Source organism: Hyla sarda, chromosome 3, assembly GCF_029499605.1.
Source record: "Hyla sarda isolate aHylSar1 chromosome 3, aHylSar1.hap1, whole genome shotgun sequence".
Classification (NCBI taxonomy): Eukaryota; Metazoa; Chordata; class Amphibia; order Anura; family Hylidae; genus Hyla; species Hyla sarda.
The window spans coordinates 318,613,709-318,626,113 of record NC_079191.1 but is presented as its reverse complement, the minus strand read 5'-3'; the positions used below and the strand labels follow the sequence as shown (position 1 = coordinate 318,626,113).

Below are 12,405 nucleotides of genomic sequence, written 5' to 3'. Positions count from 1 at the left end.
ACAACTGGTCGCGCAAAAAAAACAATATAAAAGAGTTATAAATATAAAAGAGTTATGATTTTTTTGAAGGCGAGGAGGAAAAAACGAAAAGGTAAAAATAAAATTGTCTGAGTCCTTAATGAGTATATATTTTGTTGTCATAGACACTGCTTTATTTTCACCTCATGGGGTTTATAAAGTGACAAAGTAAAGCTTGGGCTCCATGGTGAGTTTAGGTACAATTGCAGGTTTCTTTCATGTCTGAATAATTGTGATTGTTGAGCAACTACCTCATAGGGAAACATTTAAAGGTACAGTAACATCTGTGTAAAAGTCAGTGTGAATCCCAAGCCTAAAAAGTTTCTAGCACTCTGGTAATTTATTCCCCTCACCACACGTTTTGTTGTATTATTGTGTTTGATAGGGTATTTGTATTCATGATGGGACTTGGCAGTCTGCAATTCATGGAATTGCAGACAAGGAAAATCTGAAGAGCCTTCGAAGGAAATTGGCACTCAAGCCACTTCCAGTTATTGGCAAAAAGTTAAAAAGAAGGTAAGACTTATTATTCATGTGTTAAATTTAATTTATGCATGTATTAGTCGACTGTGTGTTAAAAAGGACCTGTGGCCAACACCCCAAAAAATTTAGATTTTTACTGTCATTTAATAGAACAGAAAAAATGATTTGTAAGTTTTTGTATACTGTATATACTCGAGTATAAGCCGAGTTTTTCAGCACGATTTTTCGTGCTGAAAACACCCCCCTCGGCTTATACTCGAGTGAACTCTCCGCCCTCAGTGATCTTCAACCTGCGGACCTCCAGATGTTTCAAAACTACAACTCCCAGCAAGCCCAGGCAGCCATCGGCATGCTCGGAATTGTAGTTTTGAAACATCTGGAGGTCCGCAGGTTGAAGACCACTGCGGCCTTCGTCATCATCCAGACCCCCCACCCCCTTTAGTTTTGTACTCACCTCCGCTCGGCGGGAGGGAAGGGTGAGCTGGTCCGGGCCATCTGTGCTGCAGGGACCGTCCGGTGGGGAGGGATAGTCGTTCCGGGCTGTCCATCTTCACCGGGCCTCTTCTCCGCGCTTCGGGCCGGGAATAGTGACGTTGCCTTGGCGACGACGCACAGGGACGTTGCGCATGAACCTGCAGACTTACAGATGTTTCAAAACTACAACTCCCAGCATGCCGGACAGCCGATGGCTTTCCGGGCATGCTGGGAGTTGTAGTTTTGAAACATCTGGAGGCCCACATGTTGAAGACCACTGTTGACAGGTGGTGATGATGAAGGTGAGGTGGGATGATGACAGGTGGTGATGATGAAGGGGTGGGGGGGTGGTATGATGACAGGCGGTGATGATGAAGGGGGGATGATGACAGGGTAATGATGAAGGGGGGATGATGACAGGTGGCGATGATGAAGGGGTGCTGATGATGAGGGTGTTAATGACGGGGGTCTGGATGATGACAGGGGGGGATGATGTATTTCCCACCCTTGGCTTATAGTCCAGTCAATAACTTTTCCTGGGTTTTTGGGGTGAAATTAGGGGCCTCGGCTTATGTTCGGGTCCGCTTATACTCGAGTATATACGGTAACTACACTGTAAATAACAAAGAAAATATGTGCTCATCAGATTCTTGGAACAATGGGAGTTAATTCAGTAGCTTGTCTCTGGCATTTACAAAACAGAGTAAGGCTGGGTTCACACTACGTTTTGTCCCATACGGGAGCGCATACGGCAGGGGGGAGCTAAAAGCTCGCGCTCCCGTATGTGACCGTATGCGCTCCCGTATGTCATTCATTTCAATGAGCCGACCGGAGTGAAACGTTCGGTCCGGTCGGCTCATTTTTGCGCCGTATGCGCTTTTACAACCGGACCTAAAACCGTGGTTGACCACGGTTTTAGGTCCGGTTGTAAAAGCGCATACGGCGCAAAAATGAGCCGACCGGACCGAACGTTTCACTCCGGTCGGCTCATTGAAATGAATGACATACGGGAGCGCATACGGTCACATACGGGAGCGCGAGCTTTTAGCTCCCCCCTGCCGTATGCGCTCCCGTATGGGACAAAACGTAGTGTGAACCCAGCCTAACATGAGAACTCATAACACTTGTCTCTGGTCTCCCTTCTATTTTTTGCTGTGGCACTGCTATATTTTTAAGGTTTTTTAGACACTGATAACATTTTTCTCTTTTGGTTTAAATATTTAATGCTTAAGACACATCCGAATTATACTTGTTTATCTTTTGCAGGGGTGCAGTATTTTACAGTAATGAAATACAGCAGTATGCCATTCCTTTTCTGGGGTCAGATGTTTCTGTTGTGAAGAGGAGCCAACGGTATCTCTATGAGAATTTGCAGGAGACACCTGTGAGTGTAAAGTGTGGCAATGTTTTCTTTATATATACAAAAGGTTGGACAACTTTTACATGTAAATAATGGGGGAGAATAATCGCAAGCAGTGCATAAGAAATGTTGACCAATGTTATTTGTACATATGCCCATAACAGACACGTGAGATTCTTGGGCATCCATTTAAAAAATCATAGTTATTTGTATGGTTAGTTATTAGCTTTGTCCACCTTTCCAGATATAATAGCCTCCAGCCTTCTGGATGGCTTTCTGCAAGATTTTGAAGTGAGTCTATGAAATGTTATACCCATTTAGCCAAAAAGCATTCGTAAGTTTAGGCAATGATGTTAGACGAGAAGCTCACAGTCGGTGTTTCATTTTAAAAGTATTAGATGGTATTAGGGTTGGCAGGCTACTGGAGTTTATCCACACCAAACATGCAAAACCATTCCTTTCAGGACTTTGCTTTGTGCTCCGGGTCACAGTTATGCTCGAACAGGAAAATGCCTTTGCCAGCTTTTCGCCACATACACCATTTGAAAGCAAATCTTTGTATGCTGTAGCATACAGAATGTGAAACGTTTATATTAGTCTGGGTCTTAGTGCTGAGACTCACTATGATCATTAGTCCTTGCTTGGTAAAGTGTGCAGCAGTGTGTTTCACTCTCAGACTCTACGCTCAGTGCATCTGATTATGGGAGACAGGCTCCATTATAATGCTTCCAAAAAATTCCCAAGGATTCCAGGGCAAAAATCCAAACAACAACCTTTAGGGGTCACCCCCCCCCCCAAGGGGTAAGCCCTAAACTAGAAATCCCCCCCCCCCCCCCCCCTTAAAATATAAAAATCTTTATTGGTTATTCATATAAAAATTCTTAGACCAAACTTATTTAACAGATGTGTTTTAAAATTCCAGACTGTGTTCCTGATTCAGTTAGCACTGCATTGTATTTAGCAATAGATGCAATTGCTCTGGATGTGCTATATTACTATATAGATTAGGACAAGGGTCTGATATCAAAATCAATCTCAATCCCCCCTCCCCAACGTTTCATCAGCTACGCTGACTTTCTCAAGGGAATTGGCTAATGGCTATTTGAGACCGGACCATCAGGCTTATATGTGCTCTGTTTATGACGTTGCCCTGTACCGCATCGTTGTGCGCATCAGGGCTAGCCAATAGGAGCTATACACGTCACAGCTCCACTCATACCGTCCAATGTATGAGGGGTCATGTGTCTGCATATCTTAATAGACGTGCTGTTATCCAATCCTCAGTCAGTCACGTGATGTGTGCATAATCGTGGAGCAGCGTGTTTCACTCTCAGACTCTACGCTCAGTGCATCTGATTACAGGAGACAGGCTCCATTTTAAGTCTATGAAGCTATATTTTAACAAAGAGAGCTGGTCTTAATACTTAGGCCCTAAAGATCTAAGCTTTTGGCACATCTTTGTGACATTGCAAAATTTTAATTAAATAACAGTAACTCTTTTATATTGCTCTTCCCTTACACTTTTGGCAACCTTTGTTAATTGGGCAAAGCAATTGCTGACATTCCGATGACAATGAGTACTTTCTACCCTTGTCAGCACTGCATTTAGTAATGATTGGGGTGGAAAGAGGATTAAAGGGGTAATCCAGGCAAAAACTTTTTTTTATATATCAACTGGCTCCGGAAAGTTAAACAGATTTGTAAATTACTTCTATTAAAAAATCTTAATCTTTCCAATAGTTATTAGCTTCTGAAGTTTTCTGTCTAACTGCTCAATGATGATGTCACGTCCCGGGAGCTGTGCATGATGGGGAAAATATCCCCATAGGAACTGCACAGCTCCCGGGACGTGAGCAGTTAGACTAAAAAAAAACAACTCAACTTCAGAAGCTAATAACTATTGAAAGGATTAAGATTTTTTAATCGAAGTAATTTACAAATCTGTTTAACTTTCCGGAGCCAGTTGATATATAAAAAAGTTTTGGCCTGGAATACCCCTTTAAACATCCAGGATCAGAGTTTGTCAGTCACAGCCTCACAGATTCTGTTACTAAGTTTAACAGTGTAGAAATAAAGTAGTAGTCCATTGTCCTTCTGCATGCATCCACATGGTTAAATTTAGAGATCTCTTCTAATTATACCATTATGATAAAGGTCAATATGACCGAAATGTCAGGTTTGTAGTATTAAAGAGAATTCAGATACTTTGTACCAATGTTGGATGGCTTTATTTGCAATGTTTCTTGTAATTAAAATATTATGATAATACAGAACTGGATGTATATAATTACAAATCACTTGTGTAATAAATTGATTTAAGAAAACTTTTTCCCTCTCACCCCCTCCCTTCTCAACCTTCTAAACTGTTCCTCCCTTAAAATCAGCTCAGCTTGGTCCTGTGTCTGTAGGGGTGAACACACTACGTTTCTGCCCCGTTAATCGTATCCGTCCGCTTTCAGACGAAAACTGGATGTAGACGTATGCTGTTAACTGGAGCACAAGACACCATTTACTTCTAGTGACACCTTTCAGGACATAAGTGCTATTTTAAAAGCACAACAGCCGCCATTATGAGTACATTTACTTGGGGGTGACTTTGTTCTGTTATAGAAGTGAATGTGGTCTGCTGCTCTTGTTATCAGTATAAGTTGGCATCCCGTTTTTGGTGGGATGTTATCGGATACGATTAACAGGAGCAGAAACTTAGTGTATTTGCACCCGAAGACAAGCAATCAAGTCAGGCAGCTTTGTAAGTAAGAGATCCCAGGGCTTTATACACAGTTTAAACTGCTCTTGCTGTGGCTGCTGGCTGCAGTTTAGGCTGCACAGAGACATAGAAGGGCTGTCTCCCTTCCACTATGTGTGCAGTGTATCGAAACACCATGGAAAATAGGTTCCACCCACCAGCACTGGGAGAACTACCAGTTATAGATTAAGCCTGCAGAGCGGAAATCTGCTAAATATTGCTATATTTCAGATATATAATGACTGGAAAAAGTGCTCCTCCTCATGTACACACACAGAACGGCATATTTTAAAAAGTCACCTGAAAGGATAGGAATGCTTTAAGCGCTTCAGAAAACTCTGACTACTATTAGGGTATGTTTACACTGAGGAAATATCACAAGCTGCAAAAATAAGTAGCAAAAAATTTAAGGAAAAGTCAGTTACGGACTATTCTTATTCTATCCTGCCCGGGCTGCAAAAAAAGTGAAAAAAAGTTCACTTACCTTCCTACATTCCCCCGTAGCTCCGCTACAGCTGATTGGTCAGCCGGGCTGTCTTCTTCCTACTATCACCGGCTGAGGAGGGACATCGCTGTGGCCTGTGATAGGCTGAAGCGCTGTGTGATGTTCCGGGCTAAGGTAAGTAGGAAGTAGACAGCCCGGCCGACTAATCAGCTGTAGCGGTGCTCCGGGGTAACGTAGGAAGGTAAGTGAAAGTTTTATTTTTCCACTTTTTTTTTTTTTACGGCCCGGGCAGGATGGAATTAGAATAGTCCGTAACGGACTATTCCTTTAAAGTCCCATTGACACTGGGCTTTTCTGCGCAGAATGTTCATTCTTCCTTTGGAATTCACTTCCTCGTCGAAATTTCTGCTACCAAAAATCCCCAGTTGTAGATGTGCTTTTGTGTGTCTCTATGTGTGTGTATTTGTATTATGAGGAAAATGCAAAGCAGTTCATTACACCACGTTTGAAGGTAGCATTCCCTAGACCTCCGCTTTAGCTCCAGTTACAAAATCTCAGAAAATATATAAATATATTCATTGAGACATAGATAGATGCAGAGAGAGCAAAGTATGTTACTATTGCACTAAATTTTTATTGTTGTATTTATGATGTTTTGGATTAAATAAATGTGCAGCAAAGAATTTCTACTCAATGGAATTGTTTCCTACTAGGTGCAATATGCTGCTTATGCAGCAGTGGGCGGTATCACATCTGTTATCAAATTGATGTTTGCGGGACTCCTTTTTCTGCTCTTTACCAAATTCAGTTTTGGTCGCAAACTTCTGATAAAAGTAAGTATGGTTTTATCTTTTTTTGTAAATTGCCTTTTACTGTTGAAATGCCTTCATAGAGCGAAATAGTGGCTGAGAAGTTTTGATCACCTTTAAACGCATTCTATATTAAACAAATGAGGAAAGCAAAGAAATGTAATAGACACCACTTTTGTATGTACCAATGCACTGATCCCTACTGGCTTGGACCTCAGTGATGCAAGGTAGTAATGCTTGTTATCTATTTTTTACATTTGACTACTTTTTTTTATTTTTATTATTATTTTTTGCTTTTTGCTATGAAGACACAGGTGCACTATCTGTTTGTGTGTTCCCAGATAGAGCTTATTGTTCACAGTGGTCTAAAGGCAAGTAGCCTGTTACCAGTGACCTGTATACACCGATCTTTTCTGTAGGACTTCAAGGCCCCCAAACTTTCTGAAAGCAGGAGCAGCAGGTCTGCATTGAAGAACATAGCATTTAGTATGAGAACAGCACTGGGTCAGGCTTGCAGTCTTGACAGCAAGATCCTGCAGATTACTCTGCATGCAGAAGTGCACAGTCTCATCAAAGTCAGCATGTAAATAAATGGCCAATAGGCCATCAATTTATGAGCAGGAAGGGGTTAAAGGGTTTTACAGGTCTTGAAAACGAAATAAATAATAGTAATAGGCTGTGTTCACACTAATATCTGCCGCTCCATTAAGATTTGGCAGGAAGAAGAATGCAGAATGTTGTGATATTCTTACAGTTAAAATAATGGACACCATGATGGAACCCCCCAACAGATTCCATTTCATATCAGTGGGGTCCATTATGGTTTATTGTGTGACTGAAACAACACTGACATAATGACAGTGTGAACACAGCCTTAGATTGAAGACCATAAATATTAAAGAGCTCTCTTTAACATCAGTTTAACCCTTGCGGCGCAAATGTACGGCGCTGCATAGCGTCACTTCGTGCACAGCACCATACATTTACGGCATGGATGTGACGCGAGCGGTGGTGAATTACCAGTTCACATAAAGCTAGCCACAGTGTTATGGTAATCTCTCAACATAGCCCCAAGACAAGTGCAGATCCTTCCTAAGCATGTCCATTACTGCCTCCCAGGTACGTACTAAAATCACATTATGGTTGATAAACCCTTTAAATCACCCCTTTTCCCCATATTAATACATAAAAGCGTAAAAAAATGTAAATAATAAACACATATTAGAAATGATAAACACATTTGGTATCGTCGCATGTGTAAATGTCCGATCTGTAAAAATATGTTTATGATCGCCTACGGTGAACAGCGTAAACGTAGAAAAAAAAAATCAAAAATGTTTGCTTTCTCAAGCTCTTCATTGGGGACACAGGGGTATACCATGGGTATACACTGCTTTCCACTAGGAGGTTGACACTAGACAAAAGAAAGTTGGCTCCTCCCAGCAGTTTATACCCACCTCCTGGCTCTGAGCAACTCCGTTTTAGCTTAGTGTCAGCAGGAGGCAGACACAGCTCTCTAGACCTGGTCTTATTTCTTTAGTTTTTTTCCAAGTTTCAGTTAAAGTTTAGTTTTTCTTTTCCTTTTTTTGTTTTCTCTAGTGTGGGGTGACTAGAGCATGGCGCTGCCTGATTCCCCCCCCCCCCCCCTGCAAGCTTGGGGCACGGCACATTGCTGGATGGACCATTAACCCCTCCTCACCAGCAACCAGCACCTGGTGGCGTACCTATGGTCCAGATCCCCCATTTGCCACTGTTTTCCAGGGGTAGGCAGGTGTCCCTAGCTGGACTTCGTTAGTGAGTATGTTCCCTGTGGTAGAGTAGGTCTTTGTCCCCCCCTCCTGGACCTCTTCTCCTGGGCCAGAGTTTCCTCTTTCCCTGAACAGGGAGACTTTGTAATCCCTGAGCAACAAGGCCTCTTCTACCTGGCCCATTAGGGGTTATGGCTTCTGGCCCATTAGGGGTTAATGGTTTCTGCCTCACCTTCTCCTGCGCTGCACGGCAGTCTTCTTCCTCTGGGCCATGAGCGGTGAGTCGCGGCAGGGCATGAGGAGGTCCCGGCTGTCGTGGCTTCTCTCCCGGCAGCGCTTCAGTCTGCGATGTGATGCCCGTTTCTTGTGCTGCGCAAACCACTTCTTTCTCTGCACAGACAAAGGCTGTTTTTCTTTGGCCCGTGCCGTGTACGGCCCACTAATTGAGCCCACGGCTTGGGCCTAACTAGCTTTGCCCCCTTTTCTTAGGCGCCGTATCGCTCGCCGGGGATCACAAGGACTCCTCCTCCTCTTCTGCCCTCGGCCCTTCTCTTCTCAGCGCGTGCCCCGGGAGCATGCTGTAGCCCGTCATATGGAAGCGTGCACTGCAGGGGGCTGTTTCTCCTCCCCCACCAATGAGGCTATAGCTCGCACTCTGGGGGTCTGGGCTCTGACCACTCAGGTCGCACACTCGCGCTCTGGAGGTCTGGGCTATGACCACTCAGTTTGCGCGCTGCAGGGGTCAGTTGGCCCCTCCCTCCTAGTTCGGAACCAGCGTGGACCTGGCTGGATGCGCTCAGCTCTGCATCCCTTCGGTCATCCCGTGCTGCTGGACACAGGATCCTGGGTGAGATCTCTCCTTGTCTGTGGCTGTCTGACTTACTATGCATTGCAGTCCACATCAGTGAATGAAAAAAGGTGCTCCAGTTGGTACTTCTCCCGTATATCCAGTGGAGTCGCTTGGCAAGGAAAGTACTCGGATGATCAAGTAGTAGAAAAACAATAAAATTTATAGACCTAAAAGCGCTAGGACTACGCATTTTGAGGGGAGGGACCCCCTCTTCGTCAGGTCCAGTGATAGGTCGATACCTCACAGTGTCATATTTATATGAAAAAAGACTGCGAAAAGTGGCGGTTTAATTATACCTCCAAATTCAAAGACAATAACAGTAGTTATACAGCGGATATATACAGTCTTAGATAAAACACATTTGTAATTAAAAACGATGCGCCGGGCTTGGGAACAACTAGCAACAGTAACCATCAGGTTCGGAGTCGTATGGGAGACCCCGAGGAAAAAAGTGTTCATGCACAAACTTGCTGCGGCAAGATAATATTAAGGTATAAATGGAATTTTTTAGGAGAATTTGGATTACTGGAAAAATGATAAATAATGATGAATAGTACTGTTAATAATGATATTAACATGTGGGGCAACTGGATAGTACATGATCATATATTTCATGCAAACAGAATTTTTTTTAATTTTTATTTATTCTACAAATTTTTACTAATTTTTAGGTTAATGTTTGTATATTTTAATTTATTACTAATGAATTAATTCAGTGGCTTCATTTAAGGTTGTAATGAATGGAGTGTATATATCCAAAGCTTCTCCTTTTTGCATAATATTTCAAACCTTTTGTTAACATGAGGAGGAATGAAATCAATCGGAAGAATAGATATGATATGATCTGCATTTTCATTGGGGTGAGTTAGAGCAATGTGTCTAGATAAGCTATGTTACCACCAATTTTATAACCACGTACTCTGGTGGACATCACATGATCAAGAAGATTTTGGGCAAATATTGGGACATTTTAACAACAGATCCCTATCTAAAAAACATCCTGCCAGCAAAACCAGGTCTCACTTTTCGGAGGGCCCCTTCTCTGCGTAATATGATTGCCTATGCTGCAAAACAATCGAACATACGAAAACTTCATTTTATAGCACACATACTGGATCTCTTCCTCCTCCAGGCGCCGCCAGAACCGGTCACCCAGTTTCGTTCCCGGTCAATAACCAGCCTCCCCCCCCCCCCTGCTCCCAGTCCACCTCCACCCGTTCCAGGACTCCCACGGTCATGCTCCCGGTCTCCCGTATGTCAGACTTGGTGGATAGTCTGGTGTCGGCAGTCATGGACACCTTCCACCTGCATGACCCAGGAACTTCAGGTTCAGTCCCTGAAGTATCCTTTCGCTGTACTCGTCAAACGCCCCAAGTTTTCAGCCCACACGCTGAATTTGACGAGCTGTTTGAGACGGCCTGGAAGCACCCTGACAAGCGTTTCTGGCTCTAAGGAAGGAAGAAGAGGAATACGCCCCATTCCTCTTGTCTTCGTCCTCCTCACCCCACAGTAGTGATGAGGAACCACGACAAAGGCGTCACAGGACACTGCCTTAGTCTGCCCCTCAAACAAGTAACCCTTTTGTGGACAGCTCAGGAATTCAGTTCAATACGGATTGCCTTACCTAAATTGACTATTTAAAATAATTTTTTTCTGATGAATTGATCAATATGTTTGTGGAGCAGACCGATGTATATGCCCAACAATTTTTAGCCCAGAACCTCACATCGTCATTTTCAAGATGGACCTCTGTCAATTCAGGTGAAATGATGAAATTTTGGGGCCTTGTTCTCCACATGGGCATAGTAAAAAAGCCTGAGACTAGGCAGTATTGGAGTGCAGACAATCTGTACCATGCCCCACTGTACTGCAACACAATGCTCCGCAAAAGATTTGAGGCAATCTTCAAATGTCTACATTATAATGATAATTCCCAATGCCCACCCCCAAATGACCACTCTTTTGATTGCCTCTTTAAACTTTGGCCAACAATTGACCATTTTAGTGCCAAGTATTCAGAGGTATACATCCCAGAACAGGACATTTGTGTGGATGAATCCCTAGGTCACTTAAAAGGATGGCTTAAATTCTATAAGTATCTGTCCAATAAGAGGGTGGGGTACGAAATTAAATTGTATAAGCTGTGCGAAAGCATCTCGGGGGAACACTCATACATTTATAGTGGATGAAAGGAAAGACAGCATTATTGAACCCCGTGAATTTCCCCCTCGCCCTTGGAGTAAGTGGGAAAATTTTTGGGACATGGTGTACCCACTTTTAGACAAAGGTTATCACCTTTTACATGGACAATTTTTACTCTAGCCTGCCTCTCTTTCAGTGCCTTGCTGCCAGAGCTACTGTTGCCTGTGGCACTGTGTGCAAAAACCAACAAGGCCTCCCCAGAACACATGTTGTGCAACCATTGCCAAGTGGCGAGAGCAGGGCACTTTGCAGCAATAACATCTTTCTGCTAAAATATAAGGACAAAAGAGATGTCCTTATATTGAAAACCATCCATGGCAGCAGCTTTACCCCTGTCCCTGTACGAGGCACTAGTTCCATGGTCTCCAAGCCAGATTGTATTCTGGAATAAAACAAATTAATGGGAGGGGTGCATTTATCCGATCAAGTCCTCAAGCTGGTAGTGCACATTGTGCAGATGGCACTGTACAATGCATTGGTGCTATCACGTAGTGCAGGTAGGATAGGGACATTTCTTGATTTTAAAGAAATTGTTATGAAGGCCTTATTTTTGGCCACAGAGAGTAGAAGCGCCCCAGTACCTCATCAGCAGGGTACAATCATATTGTACCTGGCCAACATTTCCCCAATGTTATCCCCTCTAGTTGAAAAAAGGGAAGGACCCAAAAAAGATGTAGAGTCTACTACCAAAATGGAATCAGAAAGGACACCACTTTCCACTGTGAAGCTTGCCCTGATTTTAATCCTGGCCTGTGCATAAAAGATTGTTTCAAAGAGTTCCACAAATCCCTAAATTACTAAATTTATCTTTTTATTAACCATGCTATCATCTTTTTTTATCCCATTCTCTTCAGTTTCTATATGCCCCCACATCTAAAATCTAACCTAAATTTTCCACCCATTAACCATTCCATTAATCATTGTAAATTTTTCCCCAAAACCATTCCAGCAAAATCTGTGGTCCGGTATGCCACAAATTTTTTTGTTGCACCCCAAAACCATTCCAGCACAATCTGTGGTACAGTATACCCCAAATTATTTTCTTTGTACCACAAAACCATTCCAGCAAAATCTGTGGTTCAGTGTGCTGCAAATTTTTTCGTTGTACACCAAAACCACTCCAGCAAAATTTGCGTAAGCAAAGCACGACGTATTTGGCACTTAAATGGCATTTACAATTTTCCCTTTGCACAATCCCCAAGAGCATTAGCTTTTGGATCAATATTCTCACTACCTCCTTATATGAATTCCTTAGGGGTGTATATTCTAA

At 43.0% G+C, this 12,405-nt stretch overlaps 1 protein-coding gene across 1 annotated transcript in view; it reads left to right on the top strand.

Moving 5' to 3' along the window:
* LOC130362527 (saccharopine dehydrogenase-like oxidoreductase) overlaps positions 1 to 12,405 on the top strand; it is a 72,360-nt gene that overhangs the window by 33,638 nt on the left and 26,317 nt on the right. The window contains exons 6-8 of the mRNA XM_056567165.1: positions 404 to 534; positions 2,242 to 2,359; positions 6,240 to 6,359. Coding sequence (XP_056423140.1) covers positions 404 to 534; positions 2,242 to 2,359; positions 6,240 to 6,359 — 369 coding nt within the window. The remainder of the gene's footprint in view (positions 1 to 403; positions 535 to 2,241; positions 2,360 to 6,239; positions 6,360 to 12,405) is intronic.